We start from the raw sequence: 27,306 nt of genomic DNA on the forward strand, positions 1-27,306 counted from the left end.
ACAAACAAATACGAAGACTGACAGATTCCTGTGAGTGCAGGCCTTCACAGTGCCAGGACCACAAGATGTAATGAATTCTATTCCTGACTGGATATAAAAAATGCCACGAAATTTTCCTTTGAGATTCAGCCAGGGAGACCTCCTGGAGTTTAGAGGTACCCAGACTGGTGAGTAAAAGGAGTGTGACCTTGTGGGGGCAGTCAGAGGACCTAGATGTCTGACACCAACATCCCCAGGTTCCAGTCTCTGCAGAGTCACTACTGGGCCTGAGAAGCTGGGTGCAGAGATAGTGACCCACCCACCTCTGAAAGTCACTACTTTCTGAAGTCAGAATATCGCCCATACATTGTGGGCCTAAGCAGGTTACGAGGGTCTCGGCAGAGACCCAGAGGCATGCTCTAGAAATTGCTGTGACCCTGGAGCAGAAACATGTGGCAGTCCCCAGCAGAGCTCACCTACGCTGCTCTCCTGCTTAACACGCCTCAGGAAAGGCAAAATGGCAGCTTTACAAAACGAAGTTTTATTCCATTTCCCCTTCTCTCCTCTTAATTCTCATAGATCTCTGCAGCGAATGCTTTTAACCTGTCAACTGTGATGAAACAAACAGAAAACCAAAGCCCTGGCTTCTTTTGAGGTGCAAATAAATGACCGAGAAGGTGTTATCTAAGACCTCTACAGCCATTTGTATCTGGCCCTGTGTAGAGTGGGCTGTGCAAGACCCTGCCTCACTTTCCCACTAAGAGGCCTTGGACTTCCCAGCTCCCAGAGACTATAGAGATCACCTCTGTGGCCTCCTGTCACGATTTCCTAAGGTGAGGAACTTCATTTGCCCAACGGAGGCCCACGTTCTCCCTGTTTGATCTACTGTCTTCCCAAGGATCTGAACTCGGGGACCAGCGTGTGCCCACATGTCCGACGAAAACAATGTAAAGGAACTACTGAGTCTGGACAGAAAATCCAGACCTACCATGCAGCTTCTAAGAGGACTGAGTGCCTTCACTGGAACAGTGAATCTCCTTCTGTGGACGTGGACAGGGAACGGCTCGATTAAGCCCAAATTCACAAAATTTCGCCCACCACCCCCTGCCCCGGGAATTTTGGCTTAGGGGCAGGATGTGGGGGTTACCACTGTGCTAGTGGAGGTGTCGCGGGACTGAACGGCAGCCCCAGCGCAGTTCTCCCCACGTTTGCCCGCAGAACCCCGGCGAGGCCGAGGTGGTCATTTCCCTCCCTAGCCGGATGAGGCCGGTTTGGGCGCGAAGCACGGGCGTGTGGCCCTCCACTTCCGCAAAGGCCAGGCGCGCTCAGGACCGCGAGCCCTGAGCGTCCCCCTAGTGACCCCTGGCCTCGGGCCCGACGCCCCGTCTCTCCTGCTCCGGCCTCCCCGCCACGCAGGGCCCCGGTCACGCGCGGGAGGAGCCGGCCCGCCAAAGCCCGCAAGCCGGCGCCCAGGAAAGCGGCCGCAGCCCGGCCAGGCCAATTGGCCGAAGCCGGCAAAGCCCAAGATGGCACCGCAGCAGGGGACCCGACTTGTCACCCGACCCCGTTTCGTTGGGAGCCTAACCGGAAGTGCCTTCCCCGCTCTAATGCCGGAGGAGCACGGAGGGCAAGCGGTACAGCTTCTTCCAAGTGCTGATGTGGGTGGCTCTGAAAAGAGCCTTTTGGATACGATGGAACCTCCGGCCGAACCGCGCTTCTTAAGCCCGCTCCCCACGGATGCGGCGGGCCAGCTGGATGTCCTTGGGCATAATGGTCACGCGCTTGGCGTGGATGGCGCACAGGTTTGTGTCTTCGAACAGCCCCACCAGGTAGGCCTCGCTGGCCTCCTGCAGCGCCATCACGGCCGAGCTCTGGAAGCGCAGGTCCGTCTTAAAGTCCTGCGCGATCTCGCGTACCAGCCGCTGGAAGGGCAGCTTGCGGATCAGCAGCTCCGTGGACTTCTGGTAGCGCCGGATCTCCCGCAGGGCCACGGTGCCGGGCCGGTAGCGGTGCGGCTTCTTCACCCCGCCCGTGGCCGGCGCGCTCTTGCGGGCCGCCTTGGTGGCCAGCTGCTTCCTCGGGGCCTTGCCGCCGGTGGACTTGCGGGCAGTCTGCTTAGTACGGGCCATAGCGAACCAAAACACAAGCTCACCAGCGCAGCGGCGGGGAGAGAAACGAGCTCCTAGCCCCGCGGCAGCCGTCTTTATAAGCACAGTCTTTTCCCGATTGGGCGGAACAATAATTGAAAATCCCGCGCTGGCTGTCCATTGGCTGTGACGTCACCCGTCCTAAAGTCACCGGTTGGCTTGGGCAGATTCCTCCCTAATCCCGCCCACCCGCCTCACTTTCTACTTACCAGTTGGCGAAGTTTTGCAAGCTTGTTTTTCCCCTTTCCTTCAGGGTGAAAGCCATTTTCCATTGCAGCTTTCTCAGATTGTTCCCTTTCCGCCCTTCGCTTCCTGAGAACACACTGCCCGCAATACCCCCTTTCTTGCTGCGCCCTGCGGCTCCCGCATGAAACTTCATTCTTCCATTTGCCCCCCCCGCCCCCAGTTGCTACTTGGCGGATCGTTTTTCGCCTGTCGGGTGCCTTTTGGGTGGGAGAGGTGCCCGCCCCCAGGGCGCAAGATTCCGCCTCCGAGGCCCTTACTCTCCGCCGCCAGGGCGCTTTGGAAAACAAAACAGAAACTAAGACTTAAGTCAGCTCAGTGAAGCCAAGACCCAGCTCCGCCACACTGGCGAGCACTACCCGCTCAGGGCCCTCCCCATCGGGGGTGGGGACGAGGAGCACGTCCCGCTAGTGCCAGACTAGGTCTGAGTGCCTGGCCGTGGCCTACGGAAACCACTAGGGAAGCGCGGGCTCCGCGCGCAACACTTAAGCGCGTTGGGTACTGCCCGCGGCGCTGGTGTTTGTGACTGTGCGGAGTGGACCGTGGCGGCGCCCAGAACGTTTGGTGCCTCCACCTGCCCTGGGAAGTTCTGGGACTGGGGACCCACTCATCGAAGAGCCAAGGCAGTTACGTGCTCCAGATCCAAGACGGCACGCACGCGCACACACACACCCGCCCCGTCCCGTCAGCTCCAGGTTCGCTATTCACTACGGAGGAACGCTGGACAGAGTAGCCGGCATTAACAACTCTTTTATTTGAAAACGTGGGTGGCTCTGAAAAGAGCCTTTTGAGTTTACAGGTGCCCCTTCGAGACGCGGGCCGGGCTGGGCTGGGCTGGGCCCACTTGGGCCGGACGTCAGCCTCACTTGCCCTTTGCCTTGTGGTGACTCTCCGTCTTCTTAGGGAGCAGCACGGCCTGGATGTTAGGCAAGACGCCGCCCTGGGCGATGGTGACTTTGCCCAGCAGCTTGTTCAGTTCCTCGTCGTTGCGAATGGCCAGCTGGAGGTGACGAGGAATAATGCGCGTCTTCTTGTTGTCCCGAGCCGCGTTACCCGCCAGCTCAAGGATCTCGGCGGTCAGGTACTCGAGGACCGCCGCCATGTAGACGGGCGCGCCGGCCCCCACTCGCTCCGCGTAGTTGCCTTTGCGCAGCAAGCGGTGCACTCGCCCTACCGGGAACTGGAGGCCAGCGCGGGACGAGCGCGACTTGGCCTTGGCGCGGGCCTTGCCTCCTTGCTTGCCACGACCAGACATGACAGCGATAAGCAGTCACCGAGGGAAACTCCTGCCTGGCGACCGCGAAAGTCGCCGAAAGCGCCGCTGCTTCACCCTTTTATAGACAGAACGGCGATTGTCCACGGAGCGCTTTGATTGGCTCAAGCAAATTTTGTCCCGATAGCCAATAGGATAGCTCAGCCAGAATCCACTCATTTACATAATCTCGTCTCCCTCGCATTGCGCGCCGCGGAAAACTCGCGAACCATAACGCAGCGTCATGCGCCCAGCCTCTGTAAGTACACAGTCGTTTCCGGTAGACCCCGAACCTGCGGCTCCGCTTGCATTCTCGGGAGTCACTGTCGGTCTTGGGTCTGGCCATGCCTGAGCCTGCAAAGTCCACGCCGGCTCCCAAGAAGGGCTCCAAGAAAGCCATCACCAAAGCCTAGAAGAAAGACGGCAAGAAGCGCAAGCGCAGCCGCAAGGAGAGCTACTCCATCTACGTGTACAAGGTGCTGAAGCAGGTCCACTCCGACACCGGCATCTCGTCCGCGGCCACGGGCGTCATGAACTCCTTCCTCAACGACATCTTCGAGCGCATCGCGGGAGAGGCGTCCCGCCTGGCGCACTACAACAAGCGCTCCACCGTCACGTCCCGGAGATCCAAACGGCCGTGCGCCTGCTGCTGCCCGGCGAGCTGGCCAAGCACGCCGTGTCCGAGGGCACCAAGGCGGTCACCAAGTACACCAGCTCCAAGTGAGTCCCTGCCGGGACCTGGCGCTCGCTCGCTCCCTCCCTCGGCGGGTCGCCGGCTGCCTTGACTCCAAAGGCTCTTTTCAGGGCTACTTAACCACCTCAGTGAAAGAATCTTTCTTGTGTTGTCAGTCCCAGTTTGTGTTTTTGGCTTCACGTCTGGTTAACTTTAGGAGAGCACACAACTCCATTAAGCACAGATAACTATTTTCTTTTCACATAGGCATTGCTATAGGCTTACATAGATTGATAGTGGTATCTTACTATGGTATGGATAGGCTGGGGCTTGCCTTAGAGGGCTGCTCTTGAAACTGTCTTTGGCCTGGTTACGTACCCGTGAATATGTGCCCAGCAGATTGTTTCCTGGTGAGAAACGCAGTGTTAATTTTGATAAGCTCATGTAAGATCAAATTGTGTATATGAACAAAGGTTGGGTCTGTTCTTCAGTGGTAAAATGAAGGTAGAGATTAAATGCATTGTATGCTCTCAGATGTGTACTTAAAAGGGAATAGCTCGACTTTTATATATGGTATCGAGAAACTTCTTGAGGTTTTTATATCATTGGTTCACAAACACGTGCCTACACCACGATTCATGTGAAAATTCCTTAAGGAGGTAGATGGAAGTTTGATTTTGATAACCAGGAATTAACACCGATAACACCTTCTGTGCTTTCTATTTGAGATACCCTCTAATCTACCCAATACCATTAAATGGTTTTTCCCCCAAGAATTATCACTCGGAAAAGCTTGTCCAGTTTAAGGGTTTGTTCCATACAATGGCAACAAAATATGATTTCTGAAGCCAGAGTTTGGGATCCCTGAAGAGTAGAAGGAACATCAATTTGTAAGGGAGGTTGATTAGGTTCTCTGCTTTGGGAACAGTAGACTTGGAATCACACAGCCTCATTAACCTCAAAAGATTATACTGATTGCTCTGGGGATCGTAAATCCTAGGCTGGTCACAATAGAAGCGAGGAAAGCAATTAGGAGGCTGTTGCAGTGTTGTGGGCTGGAGCAGTGATTAAGTCTTAAAGTCTGCAGACCAGCAGCATCAGCATTACTTGAAGTTATTAAAAATGAAAATTCCCAGGTTCCATTATTTGTGTTAAGAAGCTTTCTGGGTGATGCTGATGAATGCTAAAGTATGAAAAACACCGGATAAATGACATGCTGGAGTGCAGTGGTAATGGAAACAGAAATGTTGGATTTTATCTTTGAGGTAGAATTAATAGGTGTGGCTGAGGAACAGGATTTAGCTAACAGTGAAGCCCCTAGATTTTTGGCTTGAGCAACTGTGTAGATAGTGGTACTATCAGGATAGAATACTGAGAGAAGATACTCGTTGGGACACTGAAGGGAGATCCAGAGTTCCGATTGAAATTTGAGAAGCTCTTTGCTATTCAAGTGGATATGTGCAGTTGACAGTTTGAGAGATGCATCTAGGGTTCAGTAAGGACAACACAAGCATGTCTTTAAGGTCTACCCGTGAACTGTGAACACAGCAATGGAAATGATGGACATCACCTTAAAGTATTTTTCTAGACTTTATTACTCATGTGTTTGTCATGAGGTATAACTTAGTAGTTCATAGTCCTATAATGTATGTTATTGACTAGGTAGCATTTAGTTTTCTAATTCTGTTTCTGTTATAGTGCTGCCACATGTTTCCCAGGAACGCATTTTACCCACAGTTCTTAGGGTTGGCCTGATTAGTTTAATTGCTGTCTCAACCTGCTTCTTACTGTGATTAGTTCAGGAATCTAGATCAAACTAATTGGCATTTAACATTTCAGGAAGTGAACTAAGTAACAACTAACTCAGCAGGGGAGTGTAGTATGCTATTATCTTTTGGGAAAGCAGCTTATTTGTTTTCAAGAGGCAGCAGCAGGATGGCCTGTCTTTAGGTATGAAGGCAAGCATGATTATAGACAATATGCAGAGGAGGGCACAGTGCGGAAGAATCAGGGAACTGAGCCACTCATGGAGTACAGCCAACCTTGGATCCCTGCTGCACCTTTGGACTTCCAGTTAAGCCAATTTGTCTGACATATTTACTTATACCACTTTGAATCTTGAAATATTTCAGGAATAATAATTTCCTAGATACAAGGAAAGACCTTTCATGAAAGGTCTCAAAGAAGTCAAATAGGGTCAATTAGGACAGAGTTGCTCCAATTACATATTTGGAACGATGTCCAAATGTTAAAAATCAATACCTGACTAAGGCTAAAGACTAATATTGCCATCACAGGAAGAATGTCCAGGGTTTTTTTTCAGATGTGAAATTTTATTTAAAATTTTTAAATAAACTAAATCAAAAAATTTTAGTAGTTGTATTAATTTCCTGGGGCTGTCAAAGTACCATAAACTGTATGGCGTAAAACAACAGAAACTTATTCTTTCATGGTTTTAGAGGCCAGAAGTTTGAAATCAAAGTGTTGGTAGGGCCATGCTCTCTCCAAACCTACTAGGGGAAGAAGACTCCTGTCTTTCAGTGTCTGGTAGCCCCATTTGTTCTTTGGTTTGTGGCAGCATAACTAATCTCTACCTCAGTTTTTTCATGTATGCCTCCATGTTTTTTTTTCTTTCTTTTTTTTGAGATGGAGTTTCACTCTTGTTGCCCAGGCTGGAGTGCAATGGCATGATCTTGGCTCACTGCAACCTCTGCACCCCGGGTTCAAGCAATTTTCCTGCCTCAGCCTCCCGAGTAGCTGGGATTACAGGCATGCGTCAGCACGCCCAGTTGATTTTGTATTTTTGGTAGAGATGGAGTTTCATCATGTTAGTCAGGCTGGCCTCGAACTCCTGACCTCAGGTGATCCACCTGCCTTGGCCTCCCAAAGTGCTGGGATTACAAATGTGAGCCACTGCACCTGGCTGTCTCCATGTCTTCTTATAAGGGTATCAGTCATACTGGATTAGGGCCCACCCTAACGACCTCATTTTAACTTGATTACATCTGCAAAGACCCTATTTCCAAAGAAGGCAAAATTCTAAGGAACTAGGGGTTAGACTTCAACATATCTTTCGGGGGGACACAACTCAACCCATAACAGTAGTCAACGGCTGTGGCAGGCTAAATGTGGCTCCCAAATATGTCCATATCCTAATCCCTACAGCCTGTGAATATTACCTTATATAGCCAAGAGGATTTTGCAGATGTGATTCTGAGATTGAGAGATTATGCCGGATTATCTAGGTAGGCCCCAAATGTAATCACCACAGTCCTTACAGGAGAGGCAAGAAAGTCAAGTGTAGAAGGAGATGATAGAAGCAGAGAGAGATTTGAAGATTAATAGGCTGCTTGCTTTGAAGATAGAGGGAAGGGACCATAAACCAGAAATAAACCTGTAGAAGCTGGAAAAGGCATGGAAATAGACCCTCCCTTAAGGTCTCTGGAGGGAGTGCAGCCTTGATTTCTACCGAGTAAAATTGATTTTGTACTTCAGACCTCCAAAACTGTAAGAGAATAAATGACTGTTGTTTTAAAACCATTGAGTTTGTAGTAATTTGTTGCAGCAGCCACAGGAAACTAATACAACAGCTATATAGAATTCTTTCAATAATTGGAGAAATTTGAATATGGATTGCATATTAATATTACTGAATCAGCATTAAATTTGTTAGGTGTAATAATGTGATTGTAGCTATTTAGGAGAGTATCCTATTTTTAAGAGACATGCCACCGTATTTAGGGAGAAGTGCCAACATATTTGCAGTTTATTTTCAAATGGTTCAGGGGCTGTCTGTACATGAGAAGACAAAGATAAGGCAAATGCAGCAAAATCGTAATAATTGGTGAATCCAGGTGAAGGGACTATGGCTGGTCTTTGTACTTTTTTTTCCAACTTTTCTGTAGGTTTAAAATTTTCAAAATAAAAAAATGGGAAATACTTCAAAAATTGTAATCAGACATTATTAGTACAGAAGCTTTCATACATTATTTTATTTTTACAGTAAAATTAATTTATGTAAATTGATAGAATTTTACTAATTTCACTCCCAAGTTATATTAAAAGCCTTATATATGTTTGATAATAGCATATGTAAACTAGAACTCTGAATGATATCCATTGGTCATAATACATACTATGTAGTGGTAATGGTGACTTTTGTGATTGCACAAGTCCAGAGATGCCCCAGATGACACTGACTTAGACATCTGGTTATTCTAAGGCTGAAACTGAAGTTGAATAGAAGGTTTTAGTCAAATACTGAGATGAAAACTAAGGCAGTCCTGGCGGCTGGGCGGGGGGAAGTGTGTGTATATATATACACACATAGACATCATGCTTCTAAATATTTACAGAAAGGGTAGATTATCTACAAAAGAATAAGAATCAGACTGATATGAGATCTTACAAACCTAACCCCCTTCTCTTTCCTAAACACCAAATTCTCATATTTCTGACTTCCTATTTGATATTTACACTTCGATATTTACCAGGAGTCTTCAACATTTTGTTCCAAACAGTACTCTTGGTTTTCTTCCTCCAAGACTACTCCTCACTCATATCAGCAAATAGCAGCTCTTTTCAAGTGCTCAGTGTAAAAACCTACAATTAATCCTTGATTTCTCTTTTAGTCAGCCTATACTAAATCAATTTCATTTAAAATACCTTGGCTACTACTCTGCATCTCCACTGCTACCACCTGCCTCTCCAGTCAAATTCTCCAAGAGCACTCTATCTCATTTAAAAGACAAAATCTCTGCAACGGCCTGTGAACCTCCTAATATGTGGCCTACATAATCCAGCCCTCAAGCACCTCTCTGATCTCTGTAAAACTCCCTTGGTCAGTGTGCTTCAGCCACATTAACCAGCTTGCATATTTCTCACATTCACCAAGCTTGTTCCTGCCTTGGGGCCTTTGTACTTACCATGTTCTGTTCTGAGAATACTCTGCCTCAAGATATCCTACAACTATCTTAATGTATTCAGCTCTCTGCTCAAGTATTAACTGATGAAACCTGTCATCCCTACTCCACTCCATGTTCTGCTTTACTTAACAGCAATTGCACATATGGCCCCCTGAATAATATAAATTTATTCGCTTATTTTTACTTATCCACTAATTAAAATATAGACTTTTTCTATTCTGTTTACTGCTGTATTCCCAGCATGTTTTATCCGAATGTGCAGTGGTTTCTTTTCTTCTCCCTTATTGTGGGAAGTGATGTGCACAAATACACATAATGGAGCCTGAATGTCATATTGCTTTCATACCTGTGTGAATTTTGGTAAGAAGGGAAAAGTAGCGATTGACAGGTAATATAATTACATTCAGTCACTCTCATAGTTAGCTGTTTATTGCTTTCCTGCTCTTATTCTCAGTCCCCAGGACCAAAGGTTGACCACTACCTTCCCCCACATATAATTAGGTTATTTACCCAACGCCGTGCAGGTGCCTGTTAAAATGAAGTTATATACTTACCTTATAAACTCAACTTTTCCCTGTTGTCTTTCTGTCTCACCCTTACCTCCATGCTTTAAATTAAATTTTCAGGCTAGGCCTTATCGCTCAGTAGAGCCTTATAAGGTATGTGTAAAAGCAGGAAAATGTTTCCTGGGGATGAAGCTTTGAAAAGCTTTTTTTTTTCTTTTGGCAATAAAATAAGGTAGATTCAGCACAATACCTGATAACTAAAAAGTCTCTTTAATTGGGTGGGGCAGACAGCAAGTGTGTCATCCTGGAAGATACTATTTGGGATTCTTTTTTTTTTTTGAGATGGAGTCTCGCTTTGTCACCAAGGCTGGAGTGCAGTGGTGCGATCTCGGCTCACTGCAACCTCCTGCCACCAGGTTCAAGCAATTCTCCTGCCTCAGCCTCCCGAGTAGCTGGGATTACAGGCGCGCTGTAATTTTTGTACTTTTAGTAGAGACAGGGTTTCACCATCTTGGCCAGGCTGGTCTTGAACTCCTGACATCATGATCCACCCGCCTCAGCCTCCCAAAGTGCTGGGATTACAGGCGTGAGCCACCACGTCCGGCCTATTTGGGATTTTATGTAGGTACATAAGAGAAAAAAGTGAACAAAAGCAAGGGGCTACCAGGACACTGCAGTATGCTTAACATGTATTTTCTAGTAAGTTTGTATTATGCCTTTATCTTGGTACTTTTATCTTCTGTTCTCACTTGATCTTTTTGAAATGTATTTTAAATCCTAATAAAAATATATAAAGTCCTGAATTAATAAAGGATTAAATGAAACTTTTGTATATCTCACTGCAATTTTTGGAAAAAAGGGGGGTGTGGGGAGGGGGAATTGCCTGGGGTAGTGAGTGAAAATTGTAACCAGGTTCTTACTAAGGAATATGGCAACTGCATAACCAAATGTCAGTGGTTACCAAACTTATGAATCACCTGGTGTTGTGTCATAGATTGTCTACCCTTGCCTCACCCCCAGTGATTTGGATCAGTGGAGCTATGTGGGGTTTAAGGAATATACAATATATATTTATGTATATATTTGTGTGTGTCTCGAAAGCTTCAGGGTTAAATAAGTTTTAACTGTTTAGGAAACACTACTGTTTAAGGTATCCAGTCTCAAAAATGAAGGCCTTTAAAACTTATCTAATTTTTCATTACATTTCTTGCCCAGAAAATTGTAAAATACCCAACGATAACAATGGGGAATTGTCTACCTATCAGCACTTGATTAAAAAGCTTTACTATCCATGACAGCAGCCTTTGCATTACTCTATTCTGATAGCATTTAACATCTTGAAACCCAGGAATAAATACCTATAGATTCACAATACCTGAAAGGAATACCAAATTGAGACGAGAGCTATATAAACCAAAAATTGCTTCAATCACAGAATGGAGGTCTACAGGTGCGGAAGGAAAGTTTACTATATATGGTGAGGCTTGGTCGCAAAAGTATTAGGAATATTTTCAGATTACTACACAATTTTGCGAGCTCAATATGCAGTTAACACTTTTTCCCTCGACTCTCCTGAGCAGATTGACATTGACCGCACCCGTGGCATACCGTCTCACTTTGGAAAAGGCAAATTATGTGCACATGACCGTGTCACTACAAGGTAGTTCTCGACCAAGCTACAGATTATACCTTTACCTTATATTCCTCTCCCATCATCTGCAGGAAAAGGGATAGGTGCTGAGGGAAATCCCCTAAGTAGAACTTACAGTAAGCAGTGGGAAAACAGCTTATCAAAATTAACACTGCGTTTCTCACCAGGAAACAATCTGCTGGGCACATATTCACGGGTACGTAACCAGGCCAAAGACAGTTTCAAGAGCAGCCCTCTAAGGCAAGCCCCAGCCTATCCATACCATAGTAAGATACCACTATCAATCTATGTAAGCCTATAGCAATGCCTATGTGAAAAGAAAATAGTTATCTGTGCTTAATGGAGTTGTGTGCTCTCCTAAAGTTAACCAGACGTGAAGCCAAAAACACAAACTGGGACTGACAACACAAGAAAGATTCTTTCACTGAGGTGGTTAAGTAGCCCTGAAAAGAGCCTTTGGAGTCAAGGCAGCCGGCGACCCGCCGAGGGAGGGAGCGAGCGAGCGCCAGGTCCCGGCAGGGACTCACTTGGAGCTGGTGTACTTGGTGACCGCCTTGGTGCCCTCGGACACGGCGTGCTTGGCCAGCTCGCCGGGCAGCAGCAGGCGCACGGCCGTTTGGATCTCCGGGACGTGACGGTGGAGCGCTTGTTGTAGTGCGCCAGGCGGGACGCCTCTCCCGCGATGCGCTCGAAGATGTCGTTGAGGAAGGAGTTCATGACGCCCGTGGCCGCGGACGAGATGCCGGTGTCGGAGTGGACCTGCTTCAGCACCTTGTACACGTAGATGGAGTAGCTCTCCTTGCGGCTGCGCTTGCGCTTCTTGCCGTCTTTCTTCTAGGCTTTGGTGATGGCTTTCTTGGAGCCCTTCTTGGGAGCCGGCGTGGACTTTGCAGGCTCAGGCATGGCCAGACCCAAGACCGACAGTGACTCCCGAGAATGTAAGCGGAGCCGCAGGTTCGGGGTCTACCGGAAACGACTGTGTACTTACAGAGGCTGGGCGCATGACGCTGCGTTATGGTTCGCGAGTTTTCCGCGGCGCGCAATGCGAGGGAGACGAGATTATGTAAATGAGTGGATTCTGGCTGAGCTATCCTATTGGCTATCGGGACAAAATTTGCTTGAGCCAATCAAAGCGCTCCGTGGACAATCGCCGTTCTGTCTATAAAAGGGTGAAGCAGCGGCGCTTTCGGCGACTTTCGCGGTCGCCAGGCAGGAGTTTCCCTCGGTGACTGCTTATCGCTGTCATGTCTGGTCGTGGCAAGCAAGGAGGCAAGGCCCGCGCCAAGGCCAAGTCGCGCTCGTCCCGCGCTGGCCTCCAGTTCCCGGTAGGGCGAGTGCACCGCTTGCTGCGCAAAGGCAACTACGCGGAGCGAGTGGGGGCCGGCGCGCCCGTCTACATGGCGGCGGTCCTCGAGTACCTGACCGCCGAGATCCTTGAGCTGGCGGGTAACGCGGCTCGGGACAACAAGAAGACGCGCATTATTCCTCGTCACCTCCAGCTGGCCATTCGCAACGACGAGGAACTGAACAAGCTGCTGGGCAAAGTCACCATCGCCCAGGGCGGCGTCTTGCCTAACATCCAGGCCGTGCTGCTCCCTAAGAAGACGGAGAGTCACCACAAGGCAAAGGGCAAGTGAGGCTGACGTCCGGCCCAAGTGGGCCCAGCCCAGCCCGGCCCGCGTCTCGAAGGGGCACCTGTAAACTCAAAAGGCTCTTTTCAGAGCCACCCACGTTTTCAAATAAAAGAGTTGTTAATGCCGGCTACTCTGTCCAGCGTTCCTCCGTAGTGAATAGCGAACCTGGAGCTGACGGGACGGGGCGGGTGTGTGTGTGCGCGTGCGTGCCGTCTTGGATCTGGAGCACGTAACTGCCTTGGCTCTTCGATGAGTGGGTCCCCAGTCCCAGAACTTCCCAGGGCAGGTGGAGGCACCAAACGTCCTGGGCGCCGCCACGGTCCACTCCGCACAGTCACAAACACCAGCGCCGCGGGCAGTACCCAACGCGCTTAAGTGTTGCGCGCGGAGCCCGCGCTTCCCTAGTGGTTTCCGTAGGCCACGGCCAGGCACTCAGACCTAGTCTGGCACTAGCGGGACGTGCTCCTCGTCCCCACCCCCGATGGGGAGGGCCCTGAGCGGGTAGTGCTCGCCAGTGTGGCGGAGCTGGGTCTTGGCTTCACTGAGCTGACTTAAGTCTTAGTTTCTGTTTTGTTTTCCAAAGCGCCCTGGCGGCGGAGAGTAAGGGCCTCGGAGGCGGAATCTTGCGCCCTGGGGGCGGGCACCTCTCCCACCCAAAAGGCACCCGACAGGCGAAAAACGATCCGCCAAGTAGCAACTGGGGGCGGGGGGGGCAAATGGAAGAATGAAGTTTCATGCGGGAGCCGCAGGGCGCAGCAAGAAAGGGGGGTATTGCGGGCAGTGTGTTCTCAGGAAGCGAAGGGCGGAAAGGGAACAATCTGAGAAAGCTGCAATGGAAAATGGCTTTCACCCTGAAGGAAAGGGGAAAAACAAGCTTGCAACACTTCGCCAACTGGTAAGTAGAAAGTGAGGCGGGTGGGCGGCATTAGGGAGGAATCTGCCCAAGCCAACCGGTGACTTTAGGACGGGTGACGTCACAGCCAATGGACAGCCAGCGCGGGATTTTCAATTATTGTTCCGCCCAATCGGGAAAAGACTGTGCTTATAAAGACGGCTGCCGCGGGGCTAGGAGCTCGTTTCTCTCCCCGCCGCTGCGCTGGTGAGCTTGTGTTTTGGTTCGCTATGGCCCGTACTAAGCAGACTGCCCGCAAGTCCACCGGCGGCAAGGCCCCGAGGAAGCAGCTGGCCACCAAGGCGGCCCGCAAGAGCGCGCCGGCCACGGGCGGGGTGAAGAAGCCGCACCGCTACCGGCCCGGCACCGTGGCCCTGCGGGAGATCCGGCGCTACCAGAAGTCCACGGAGCTGCTGATCCGCAAGCTGCCCTTCCAGCGGCTGGTACGCGAGATCGCGCAGGACTTTAAGACGGACCTGCGCTTCCAGAGCTCGGCCGTGATGGCGCTGCAGGAGGCCAGCGAGGCCTACCTGGTGGGGCTGTTCGAAGACACAAACCTGTGCGCCATCCACGCCAAGCGCGTGACCATTATGCCCAAGGACATCCAGCTGGCCCGCCGCATCCGTGGGGAGCGGGCTTAAGAAGCGCGGTTCGGCCGGAGGTTCCATCGTATCCAAAAGGCTCTTTTCAGAGCCACCCACATCAGCACTTGGAAGAAGCTGTACCGCTTGCCCTCCGTGCTCCTCCGGCATTAGAGCGGGGAAGGCACTTCCGGTTAGGCTCCCAACGAAACGGGGTCGGGTGACAAGTCGGGTCCCCTGCTGCGGTGCTATCTTGGGCTTTGCCGGCTTCGGCCAATTGGCCTGGCCGGGCTGCGGCCGCTTTCCTGGGCGCCGGCTTGCGGGCTTTGGCGGGCCGGCTCCTCCCGCGCGTGACCGGGGCCCTGCGTGGCGGGGAGGCCGGAGCAGGAGAGACGGGGCGTCGGGCCCGAGGCCAGGGGTCACTAGGGGGACGCTCAGGGCTCGCGGTCCTGAGCGCGCCTGGCCTTTGCGGAAGTGGAGGGCCACACGCCCGTGCTTCGCGCCCAAACCGGCCTCATCCGGCTAGGGAGGGAAATGACCACCTCGGCCTCGCCGGGGTTCTGCGGGCAAACGTGGGGAGAACTGCGCTGGGGCTGCCGTTCAGTCCCGCGACACCTCCACTAGCACAGTGGTAACCCCCACATCCTGCCCCTAAGCCAAAATTCCCGGGGCAGGGGGTGGTGGGCGAAATTTTGTGAATTTGGGCTTAATCGAGCCGTTCCCTGTCCACGTCCACAGAAGGAGATTCACTGTTCCAGTGAAGGCACTCAGTCCTCTTAGAAGCTGCATGGTAGGTCTGGATTTTCTGTCCAGACTCAGTAGTTCCTTTACATTGTTTTCGTCGGACATGTGGGCACACGCTGGTCCCCGAGTTCAGATCCTTGGGAAGACAGTAGATCAAACAGGGAGAACGTGGGCCTCCGTTGGGCAAATGAAGTTCCTCACCTTAGGAAATCGTGACAGGAGGCCACAGAGGTGATCTCTATAGTCTCTGGGAGCTGGGAAGTCCAAGGCCTCTTAGTGGGAAAGTGAGGCAGGGTCTTGCACAGCCCACTCTACACAGGGCCAGATACAAATGGCTGTAGAGGTCTTAGATAACACCTTCTCGGTCATTTATTTGCACCTCAAAAGAAGCCAGGGCTTTGGTTTTCTGTTTGTTTCATCACAGTTGACAGGTTAAAAGCATTCGCTGCAGAGATCTATGAGAATTAAGAGGAGAGAAGGGGAAATGGAATAAAACTTCGTTTTGTAAAGCTGCCATTTTGCCTTTCCTGAGGCGTGTTAAGCAGGAGAGCAGCGTAGGTGAGCTCTGCTGGGGACTGCCACATGTTTCTGCTCCAGGGTCACAGCAATTTCTAGAGCATGCCTCTGGGTCTCTGCCGAGACCCTCGTAACCTGCTTAGGCCCACAATGTATGGGCGATATTCTGACTTCAGAAAGTAGTGACTTTCAGAGGTGGGTGGGTCACTATCTCTGCACCCAGCTTCTCAGGCCCAGTAGTGACTCTGCAGAGACTGGAACCTGGGGATGTTGGTGTCAGACATCTAGGTCCTCTGACTGCCCCCACAAGGTCACACTCCTTTTACTCACCAGTCTGGGTACCTCTAAACTCCAGGAGGTCTCCCTGGCTGAATCTCAAAGGAAAATTTCGTGGCATTTTTTATATCCAGTCAGGAATAGAATTCATTACATCTTGTGGTCCTGGCACTGTGAAGGCCTGCACTCACAGGAATCTGTCAGTCTTCGTATTTGTTTGTGAGACCAGCATAAGCTGAACTCATCAATACAAGATAACATTCTAAAATGTTAAGTTTTAACATTTAATCATTCCCTGTACTTAAATCATTGTCTACCCTCAGGTGAGAGTTAAAGGATAATTAAGGATAGGGTAAAGAAATACTCTTCCTCTGACTGGGCATTGTGGCTCACAGCTGTTAATCCCAGCACTTTGAGAGGTCAAGTCGGGCGGATTGTTTGAAGTCAAAGTTCCAGACCAGCTTGGGAAACACAGCGAGACCCTGTGTCTCTACCAAAAAAAAAAAGTAAGACAGAAAGAAAAAAGAAAAAATTGGCCGGGGGTGGTGCCATTTGCCTGTGGTCCCAGCTACTTGGGAGGCTGAGGTGGGAGAATCACTTAAGTCCGGGAGGCGGAGGCTGCTGTGAGCTGAGATTGTGCCACTGCACTCCAGTGTGGGTGACAGGGAGTGAGACCCTGTCTCGAAAAAAACCCACCTCTTCCTCTAATAACTAGTTTCTACGTGGCTACCTTGGTTGCCAGTAAGTCCACTCTGAATCTGTGGCTTTTATGAAGTGAAAAACGTGCTTTGTTCACATTTAATTCTGCCTTAGGCTAGTGGGGGACAGGTGTGTGTGTGTGTTTAGAGGGAAACTACGTGGTAAGAGACATGGCCATGTTTACACTGCTTTTTCTTCCTTAGAAGAGGACTTGTCCCCTGGGTCCACTCTCCTGGTCACCCTTATCCTTCTCTAGGTCCCCATCTCAGTCTTCTCATGTCTTTCTCTTCCCCATCAATATTCCTGGTTTCCCCTATGCTGGCTTTGGCCATCTTCTTTTCTCCCTGCAACTCAAGTGAGATTGATTCCCTGCTTTCCAGATTTCTGTCCCTTAGCTAAGCGCTCCCAAATTGCTATCTTCTGCTGAGACCCTATCCTGAGCTCTACACATTTTGTGTGTGTGTGTGTGTGTGTGTGTGTGTGTGTGTGTGTGTGTGTGACAGAGAGAGAGAGAGAGAGAGAAAGAGAAACAGGGTCTCACTCGTCCCGGCTGGAGTGCAGTAGCACAATCAAAGCTCACTGCAACCTTGGACTCCTGGGTTCAAGGGCCCTCCCACCTCAGCCGTCTGAGTAGCTGGGACTATGGGCACATACCACCAGGCCTGGCTAATTTTTTTTTATTTTTTGTAGAGTCAGGGTCTCGCTTCATCGCCCAGGCTGGTCTTGAAGTCCTGGGCTCAAGCCATCCTCCCACCTTGGCCTCCCAAAGTGCTGGGATTATAGACTTGAGCCACTGTGCCTGGCTACACCAATGTTTCTAACTGCCTGGTGGACAGGTCCTTCTAGATGGATACCAGGCACTTCAAACCCAGCTTATTTCCAAAACCACATGCATCATCTTGCTTTCCAAGCCCATTTGTTTCTTTCCACATTCCCCATCTTCCTGGAAGACACCTTCATTAACCCCATCTGTTCTAGTCGGGTGTCCCTTCCTCTTGTCCTCTCTCCAAATCTCATGAGTTCCAAATATTACTAAATCTATCTTCTGACTTTCAATTGTATCACCTTTTCTCCGTCCACCCATGACCATGCCTTAACTGAAGTCCTCGCCAGCTCTGGTGTAGTAGATTACATAGTCAGGCTGGTCTTTCTGCCCTGCCACTGAGCTTCCACTCTGTATGACAGCTATCTTTTTTTTTTTTTTTTTTTTTTTGTGAGACGGAGTCTCGCCTCGCTTCTGTCGCCCAGGCTGGAGTGCAGTGGCACGATCTCGGCTCACTGCAACCTTGGCCTACCGGGTTCACGCGATTCTCCTGCCTCAGCTTCCGGAATAGCTGGGACTATAGGCGCCCACCACCACGTCGGCTAGTTTTTCGTAGTTTTGTATTTTTTGTATTTTGTGATCCGCCCGCCTCGGCCTCCCAAAGTGTTGGGATTACAGGCGTGAGCCACTGTGCCCGGCCAAGAGCTATCTTTTAAAAAATGAGGGTTTTTTGTTGGTTGGTTGGTTGGTTGTTATTGCTGTTTTGAGCCTGTCACTTTCATGCTTAAACATTTTCCACGACCTTCCCATTCGCTTCAGAATGAAGTTCACATTCCTTTGCATGGCAGTTCAGAGCACTGGAGGTTAATTACTAGGAAGGACTCTGGAGTTAGACAAACCCAAGTTTGATTCCTAGCCTTGTCCATGTAAACAGGTGCATGACTTCAGGAAGCAAATCTCAACAGGTTTAACTTTTCCCATTTGTAAAACAACAAGTAACTTGCTCGTTGTTTTGTTGGAAATCATGAAAGTGACAATTTCTGTAAACTGCGGTGCTCATGCCTGTAATCTCAGCGACTCGGGAGGCTGAGGCAAGAGGATTGCTTGAGGCCAGAAGTTCGAGGCTGTGGTGAGCTGTGACTGTGCCACCGCACTTCAGCCTCCGCAACAGCAGTGAGACCCCATGTCTAAAAAAACAAAGGACCTAGCACAGTAGCACAGTATCTGCTCCAGAACAAGCACCCAATTAACTTGTGCTACTCTATTAATAGTTACTAATTTTAAAAAAACCCTCAAAATATTATACATCTAGTTCTTTATGTTTCCCACAGCCTTCCCAGGTTTCAGATGTTCTTGCAGCTGAGCAAGAATGTTCTAGCCCCACACGACATCTGCAATCTCCAAGTACACAATATCTTCACACATTCCATTTCTGTCCAAAATGTCCTCCCCTTCTTTGTAACCCTGAGAACCCCCATTCTTCAAGATTTAGCCCTATGAGCCTTCCCTTCCTCTTCTGGTTTTTTGTTTTTTCTTTTTCTTTCTTTCTTTTTTTTTTTTTTTTTTTTTTTTGAGACGGAGTCTTGCTCTGTCGCCCAGGCTGGAGTGCAGTGGCGTGATCTCGGCTCACTCCAACCACCGTCCCCCGGGTTCATGCGATTCTCCTGCCTCAGCCTCCGGAGTAGCTGGGACTACAGGTGTGCGTCACCACGCCCGGCTAAGTTTTATATTTTTAGTAGAGACGGGGTTTCACCATGTTGGCCAGGATGGTGTCGATCTCTTGACCTCGTGATCTGCCTGCCTTGGCCTCCGAAAGTGCTGGGATTATAGGCATGAACCACAGTGCCCGGCTCCCTTGCTCTTCTTTGCCCTCATCTCTTTGGGCCCTCCTCCTTGCCTCTGCCCTCTCCTATCTTAATACCCCTTCCCTTCCTTAACCTCAGCATTAGGCTGGCAACATTTCTCAGGGTAAGGATTTGTCTTTGTTTATTTCCGTAGTAGCAGTACCCAAGCAACGCCTGGTCACGATAAGTCGAGTGAAACCGTCTCTCAAACAAAACAAAACAAAACAAAAAACGAACTACATTGAGTGGGAAAGGCAATAAATATATCACCTTTGGTTTCTCTGTCACTTCATGGCCTCATTCTTCTTTCACACAGAACTTTTCATTTGATCCTTAAAATAATCCTGTGAAAAAAGGCAGGAATTCTCAGTAATTGGCCGGGCACGGTGGCTCATGCCTGTAATCCCAGCACTTTGGGAGGCCGAGGTGGGTGAATCACCTGAGGTCAGGAGTTCAAGACCAGCCTGGCCAATATGGTGAAACCCGGTCTCTACTAAAAATACACAAATTAGCTGGGCTTCAAACTAAAGCAAATCTTAACATTTGAGTAAACATCTGGGCAACGTATATTCGGGTTTTAAATACTTTTTCATTAAAACAAAAACTGTTTAAAAAAAAAGGAAAAGAGGCCAGGCGCGGTGGCTCACGCCTGTAATCCCAACATTTTGGGAGGCCAAGGAGGGTGGATCACCTAAAGCCAGGAGTTCGAGATCAGCCTGGCCAACATGGCAAAACCTCCATCTCTACTAAAAATACAAAAATTAGCCCGGCATGGTGGTGAGCGCCTGTAGTCCCAGCTACTTGGGAGGCTGAGGCAGGAGAATCACTTGAACCTGGGAGGCGGGGGTTGCGGTGAGCCAAGATCGTGCCACTGCATTCCAGCCTGTGTGACAGATCGAGACTCCATCTCAAAAAAAGAAAGGGGAAGGAAGGAAGGGAGGGAGGGAGGAAAGGAGGGAAAGAAGAAAAAGGAAAGAAAGGAAGGAAGGAAAGGAAGAAAGAAAGAAAAAGAGAAAGAAAGAAAGAAAGAAAAAGAAAGAAAGAAAGAAAGAAAGAAAGAAAGAAAGAAAGAAAGAAAAGAAAGAAAAGCTGTTACCTGCATCAGTGGCTTTCAACCTTTAATGTGTATCGGGAGGGCTTTTTTAAAGCTCCGATTACTATCTCTCACCCCTCAGCTTCTCATTCAGTAGGTCTGGCATGGGGCCCAAGATTTTATCCCAGGTGATCAGTGCTGCTAGATGAGAGGCTACACTTTGAGAACTACTAATTCAGACAAATGGACGTGTTTTGTCCGCCACTCCCTTTCTTTCTTCTTTGATTTATCTTCAAATTTTTGATATTTCCTTCTTTAGTGGATCTTGGTGAAGATCAGATATATTCATCAGCATTGCCTTTAAAGTTAAAAACAATCAGTGATATTCAAAATACCAATGCTGGAAATCACAGGTCAGATTTAAAAGGCAAAAGGAAACATCTTGAGCATTAAAACCTCTATTTCTCACCTGGACATCTTCACAAATGTTATTCTTGCCACTTCCTCCCTGCCCTCGCCCCCTTTACTATGTATCTCAGTAGGATGCCAATCATTCTGCTCTTTATTCAGAGTCCGACACAAGCCCCCACGTCCATAGCCAAGTTTTCCCTGGTTTCCCAGCCAGTGACTTCTGTAGCATTAGGATTCCTATAGTAGTTATTGTCTACATTCCCCAGCAGATTGAATATGTACTGCCTCTTACTACTGGACTGTTTATTCTTAAATGTGTACAGGTATGGATTTCTGTCGTCTATATATTATGCATTTATTTGTCTTCTCCGTTCTGATGGTAAGCTCCTGGAGGGCAAGTCTTGCATCCACTGCTTTGCTGGCAACCCGACTGGTAAGCTTCTGGAAGGCAAGTCTTGCATCCAGTGCTTTGCTGGCAACCCGATTGCTAAGTACCGTGTTTTAAGCTTAGTTCAGTCTCAAGTGTTTGCAGCCACATCTGAAGACCAATAAAGCAACTGCTGGTTTATCCTTTGGGAGCTGACAGAATTTCTTCTCCCAAATACATACACAGTAAAATCATAAGCCTAGAATGAAGAAAAAAAAAAAAAATCTTACGGGCAATGCAATGGCTGCAAAACTATAAGGATTAGAAATGTGAACCCACATTTTAATCCAAATTAGGGCAATTTAGACGTGGTAGTGTAAAGAATAGCTTGCTGTAATATATGCCATGCTGATATAGAATTGGCTTTTGCCTTGTCAAAATTAAATTGTGCTTTCTGTATTGATGGTGGGCATGTTTCTGCAGGTCTCTCATTCTAAGCTACGACAGGCCCTAAGAGGTAGAAGTCACATGCCTGAATTACCTGTGAAGTTGCTTTCAGATCATATCGTTGGTTCACTCTCATAGAAGGATCACGTTAAAATATCTCTGCATTTGTATCCTTGCAATGCCACAACTGAAAGACAGTTATCTCATAGGTCCTTGATTAAATTAGGAGCCTTTTTACTGAACACAAGAAATGATACTTTTCAGGCACTGGGCAGATAACTTGCTAGAAACGCACTTTTTAACTGTACTAAGATTGAGCTGAGTGCGTGGCTGGAGACACCATATAACATGGACCCTTACTAAGGCATCTAGTCCACCCGCTTGTTATGTAGAGGGTAAAATGAAGCCCAAACCAGTCAATCGTGAACTCTAAGCCGATCAGGTGGGGAAGCCGGCATCTCTAGAATGAAAACCTAAGGCTGCTTCTCCCACTTTGCCTGAGCAAATATAGTGAGATTACATAGCAAGGCATGTGTAAATTGCCAGTGCCTATTTCTCAGAACCAGATTTGGTGATCGCAAAGACTGACGTGCCCCTCTAGGTGTGCCTATACTGCACCAGAAGAGCAAGCCGAGAAAGCAGTGCTCAAACCTACAGCATTCAGCCTTTCATATCGATAAAGGCTACAAAAAAAAAAAGAAAAGCCCAGGTAAGTGAAAAAGCCGCTTTCGGCCAACGACTTAAGTCTTTACGGCTGTGAGCGCTATGGGCCACAGTAGCTTTCCGTTAACTTCAGATCCGATTGTCGCCCCACTGCCAAAGTTACCTTCCAACATCGTTACTGTTGCACTTTACGCAGTCAAGTGTCCAGCTCCTCAGATGAGCAAGTGGTCGGCCCTAAAAAGGGCCTTTGGGATCGAAACGTGCAAAGCTGGAGCGGCGGCCTAGCCTCCGAAGCCGTACAGGGTGCGCCCCTGGCGCTTGAGCGCGTACACCACATCCATGGCTGTGACGGTCTTGCGCTTGGCGTGCTCGGTGTAAGTGACTGCGTCCCGAATCACGTTCTCCAGGAACACCTTCAGCACACCGCGGGTCTCCTCGTAAATGAGACCAGAGATCCGCTTAACGCCGCCACGCCGAGCTAGACGCCGAATGGCAGGCTTGGTGATGCCCTGAATGTTGTCTCTCAAGACCTTGCGGTGGCGCTTAGCGCCCCCTTTGCCTAAGCCTTTTCCGCCCTTTCCTCTGCCAGACATGACTGCTGCAGCCCGATAGACAGCTTCTGTCAGGGCGTGCACGGTCTTCCCCTGATATACAAGAATATCGGACCAGATTGAAAACCGAAAGCGCGCCGGCGGGAAGCGTTCTCAATTGTCCCCGCCCTCTCGACATTTCGTCATTTCTTTTCTGTTTTCCTCTCCCTCCTCCTCCACTCTGCTCAGGTCCCTCTCACCCTTTTTTTTTTTTTTTTTTTTTTTTTTTTTTTTTTTAACCACTACACCATAGTCCCCGGGAGAATTCAGATCCCAACCGGGGCTTCCGGATTCTGTAGTGGCTTTGGCCTGTGTCTGGTCTGAGGACGCCCGGAAGGCATTGCACTGGGGCTAAGGGAAAGGTCTTCTGGAGGGAGCCTCAGGAAGAGCAAGTGGAGGCCAGAGTCTGGCAGGAGCGCGCCAGCGCAGGATTTAATCCCGACGAGCGGATTCAGAGCCGTGCTTATATAAAGCTTCAGGAAGCGCCGTTCGGACGATGAGGCCGACACGCGAGCAGGCGACCTCAAGAGCGGCGGCGCCAGGGATCTGTGCGCCAAGGGAGGACGGGAGGGAGCAGGTTCGCCGTAATTCCTGGCTCTAGGCTCTGTTTTGTTGGACCGAGCCACTGTATTTTAGCTCACACAGGAGAATTCTGGCCCTGGGAAAATTGGTCTCAGCATGCTGCCAAGCTTTCTCATGGAGGTCAGCGAATCCCAACACACTGTCGGTCAAAGCCGTGCTGGAAGAAACAAAACAGTTCTCCCTCGGTAGAACTGAGGGGGGATTGGTCCAGGGCTCCCGTCGACACCCAATTCCGGGTTGCTCAAGTCTCTCATAGAAAATGGCGTAGTATTTGCACATAACTATGCACATCCTCCCGTGTATTTAAATAGTCTCTAAATTACTTTATAACACCTAATCCAATCTAAATGCTATGTAAGTAATTGTTATACTGTTTTTATTTTTACTATCTTTTGTTGTACTTTTTTTAAAAAAAGAAATTCATTTGTTTAATATTTTCGATCTTGGGGAACCCGCGTTTTTGGAGGGCCTGCTACATAGAGAGGACTGAGGGATATTCTGTGCATCCGTTTCTACGGATCCTCTAAATCGGCCTTTGTTTTCAGCCGGGATTTAGTGCCCAACTGTGTCCTTTGGAGGCCCCACGTGGAGCTAGCAAAGTTTGCTAAATCGGGTTTTGCAAGAGGACTGTCTGCTCCATACCGAGAGTAATTACCACAAACTGCCCTATGAAATTGGTTGGGGTTCTTACTGTTAGCATGTTTATTACTTTATCAGGGCTCTCTGTAGGAGGGTTTATGAGAAAATCTTCTGGTTTCTGCTGAAAGAATCGTGTTTTGTTGGGGTTTTTTTTCCCGAAAAATATTATTTTTAAAAACTCTTCTGTGCCCTGTTTAATCTCTCCCTATGTGGTCATAAATCGTAAATCTGTATTCAGACTTCTAGACTCGAGACACGTAGATCCACCTGGTGGTTCTTCAGTCATTTTAAGCCCAAAACTCAAAATCTCCCGAAATCAAAATGTTTAAACTTATAATCTCCAGGGTGTGACTCACGGGGAATGAGGGGAGCAATTCTCTCCCTCCCCGCGTAGAGCTGGTTCTCCTGTCTGCTCATTGAAGGGTTCCACTACGCATCACAGCATCTACATGCCTAAACCAACACCCCAGCATTGGCAACAGATATCTTCCTCTCCCTTGGCTGCTTCAGGGCCGAGAAGAAACATGCTTGCCCTTTTCTGACTCTTTAGTAACTCTGGCCGAATCTATCACATTATTTTACATCTCTTTACATCTTACTACTCCCCATCTTGGCTGTGTGCTCCTTACTGGCAGTGATTTTTGTTTATTCATTTTTGTAAACTGACACTTAGTTCAGTGTCCAATATAAGCTCAATAATAGTTTATAAAGGAAAAGTTCCTGCATTTGATTGCTTTTAAACACTATTAGAAAAGACATAACCAAATTGCAACATGATAAAACAACCACAAAACAAGGCTGAGAGAAGTAGCGATTTCTGGTGTCAGAGGGCACAGGACCCTGGGCAGAATCAGAGATACGGTGTCTATGCAGTTACCTTTTTAAGGGGATCAGGACATGCTACCTCGAAATGTGCCAGTTTCGACTTAAGAATTATTTTCAGCTGAAATAAATAGCTAAAATCCCTTACCTGTTTAATAGCAGATCCTCCTCGCAAATCTCAAATTTTTAACTCAGTTGTCATAAATCTTCTTCAGCACTAGAAGCAAATCTAATCTCAGAGATGAGAAGTTGTCACCACACCCAAATAGACATTGTCACAAGACTCAAATCTTCCATCTATTCTAAGGGCCCATTTATCTTTTCAAAAGTCATTTGGTTTTCCATATGTCCTTTATTCCTCCTCCTTTTCCCCTGCTGTTAGGTAGATCCCAAATTCTAACCACTCCTTTGAATTACTCATCTCAGAGTGCTCCCATGTATACAGTTTTTTTGTTGTTTGTTTGTTTTGACTCAGGGTCTTACTCTGTCACCCAGGCTGGAGTACAGTGGTGCAATCTCAGTTTAAACCCCCAAGTCTGTGGTATTTTGTTATAGTCCCCCTAGAAACTAATACAGGATTCATGGTCTGCCAAAGTCTCATTCCCTGCTCAGACCGACAATGGATGGTGGGATCCTTTGTGATATGTACTCTGTGAGTTAGAAGTAGTAACTTAGAGCTGTTGAGGACAATACCTTTGCACCTCATCCACTGAATTTTATTTTCAAAGATACAGTCTGAAACTCCCAGAGGGTGAGTGCCTTTCCAGTGTGTCAGAGCCATTAGTGGCTGAGCAGACCGCTGAGCATGTAGATTTCTCGGTCAGGGCCCTCTCCCCAAAGAAATCATACTCCCTGGTTGAACTGAACCTAAATCAGGTTTAAAACTAGACAGATGCCAACCAACTTAAAATTCCAAAGATATCCAAGACCTGCCCATGGCCCTGGGATTTGAGGACAACCTGTGCATGTCCTGGCTATGGCAGTTCAGGGGTCTCTAGCTTAGTGGGAATGTCTATGTCCTACCTTCACCCTTCTGACTCTTCCGCCGGCATCTGCCCCTCCTGTGACAACGGAGTGTTCATTCCCCAAATACAGCACCGTGAAAGAGAGGCAGGAACACCGGATAGTCTAAGACCTGGTCTTTCTTGGCTGGTGTGAGACAACGGAGGCCTCACTACTTGGTCTTTTCTGGTTTACTGTCAAAGGTTGAAGCTGGGGCCTTGTGACGGCCTCCTGTTCTCTGTTCCAGGGATGCTACACAATAGAAGCTCTGAGCCTTGACCATGGAAAGGTCCCATGAATTCTCCACTCAGCCCAGCTGAGCCCCCTGCTCTCACACTGGGTGAGGAAACGATAGGCAGTGCGAACAGGTGTATGCACACTCACTGAGGAAGTGCAGCCTGTCTGACCCAATCTCTCTCACCCAGCCTAGGGTCAGGCCATGGCAGGACACTGTTTCCTTAACTATCAGCAGCCATCTTGGGGATTTCCCCACAGGGCCAGGGCAACAGAATCTGGTTCTCACTGTGACCATGGTCTGGAAGGACCATGAGGAATTCTCCAGTGCTGTCGGGGTTTCCGATACTGGCACAGACAGTTTAGTAACAGCTTTGACACCTTTTGGTAATGGGACAAAGTTAACACTCCTGCCGCTATCCTGTGAAGCCAACCTTCCTAGGCCCCATAGGAAACTTTTGGAATGTCTTTGTTGGGTTGAGAAACTGGGGCAAAGTAGTACCCAATTTTTTCATGTCAATATCAAAATGTAATCATTTCAGGTACACAGAGTTCCGCACTTTCAGATTAGTCTTACAGAAAAGAAAATCGCCGGGAACGGTGGCTCGTGCCTGTAATCCCCGCACTTTGGGAGGCCGAGGCGGACGGATAACCTGAGGTCAGGAGTTCGAGACCGGCCTGACCAACATGGTGAAAGCCCACCTCTACTAAAAATACAAAAAAAAAACTAGCCGGGCTTGGTGGCGGGCACCTGTAATCCCACCTACTCAGGAGGCTAAAGCAGGAGAATCGCTTGAACCCGGGAGTTGGAGGTTGCAGTGGGCTGAGATCGCACCATTGCACTCCAGCCTGGGTGACAAAAGCGATACTCCATCTCAAAAAAAAAAAAAAAAAAAAAAAGAAAATCAAGTAAAGAGCAATTCACATTCTCTTGAAAATTCTCATTATGTCCAGCTGGTTCCAGGGAAAGCCTGCCATGAAACTGGTATTGTTACTTAGACTTAGGGTCCTTTGATCAGAACTGATGATGTCCTCAGCTAAGTGAGTGCTAGGAGTGGGCAGAGATGAAGTGATGGATGTGACAGAGTTGTAGAATATAGATTTAATAATATTTGGTGTTTTAGGGCGGGGCGTGATGGCTCATGCCCGTAATCTCAGCACTTTGTGAGGCCAAGGTGGGCCGATCACGTG

General features: G+C 48.7%; 4 protein-coding genes and 2 pseudogenes across 7 annotated transcripts; 2 read left to right on the forward strand and 4 right to left on the reverse strand.

The window, feature by feature from the left end:
* Positions 1–562: 562 nt before the first annotated feature.
* Positions 563–2,460, reverse strand: LOC115837633 (histone H3). The gene has a single exon (XM_030824676.1). The coding sequence runs from the start codon at positions 2,106–2,108 to the stop codon at positions 1,698–1,700; it is 411 nt and encodes a 136-aa protein (XP_030680536.1). The 5' UTR covers positions 2,109–2,460; the 3' UTR covers positions 563–1,697.
* A 641-nt stretch (positions 2,461–3,101) lies between these two features.
* Positions 3,102–3,702, reverse strand: LOC115837634 (histone H2A type 2-A). Its single transcript, XM_030824677.1, has one exon. The coding sequence runs from the start codon at positions 3,622–3,624 to the stop codon at positions 3,232–3,234; it is 393 nt and encodes a 130-aa protein (XP_030680537.1). The 5' UTR covers positions 3,625–3,702; the 3' UTR covers positions 3,102–3,231.
* Positions 3,703–3,950: 248 nt separating this feature from the next.
* On the forward strand, positions 3,951–6,662 carry LOC105740631 (annotated as a pseudogene). Its single transcript, XR_004032669.1, has one exon. The product of XR_004032669.1 is annotated as a histone H2B type 2-E-like (transcript).
* A 3,612-nt stretch (positions 6,663–10,274) lies between these two features.
* LOC101178911 lies at positions 10,275–12,294 on the reverse strand (annotated as a pseudogene). Its single transcript, XR_004032670.1, has one exon. The product of XR_004032670.1 is annotated as a histone H2B type 2-E-like (transcript).
* A 45-nt stretch (positions 12,295–12,339) lies between these two features.
* On the forward strand, positions 12,340–13,158 carry LOC100595010 (histone H2A type 2-A). The gene has a single exon (XM_003259151.4). The coding sequence runs from the start codon at positions 12,621–12,623 to the stop codon at positions 13,011–13,013; it is 393 nt and encodes a 130-aa protein (XP_003259199.1). The 5' UTR covers positions 12,340–12,620; the 3' UTR covers positions 13,014–13,158.
* Positions 13,159–14,794: 1,636 nt separating this feature from the next.
* Positions 14,795–22,889, reverse strand: LOC100593725 (histone H4). 2 transcript variants are annotated; one of them, XM_030824679.1, is made up of 2 exons: positions 22,410–22,889; positions 14,795–15,682 (listed from the first exon to the last, which is right to left on the reverse strand). In XM_030824679.1, the coding sequence occupies exon 1, from the start codon at positions 22,837–22,839 to the stop codon at positions 22,528–22,530; it is 312 nt and encodes a 103-aa protein (XP_030680539.1). In that variant the 5' UTR covers positions 22,840–22,889; the 3' UTR covers positions 14,795–15,682; positions 22,410–22,527. The 2 variants fall into 2 exon arrangements, with proteins under 2 accessions (XP_030680539.1, XP_030680538.1); XM_030824678.1 differs by lacking the exon at positions 14,795–15,682 and adding an exon at positions 20,901–21,395.
* Between the last annotated feature and the right edge of the window lie 4,417 nt (positions 22,890–27,306).

Source organism: Nomascus leucogenys, chromosome 12 (genome assembly GCF_006542625.1).
Source record: "Nomascus leucogenys isolate Asia chromosome 12, Asia_NLE_v1, whole genome shotgun sequence".
NCBI classification, from domain to species: domain Eukaryota; kingdom Metazoa; phylum Chordata; class Mammalia; order Primates; family Hylobatidae; genus Nomascus; species Nomascus leucogenys.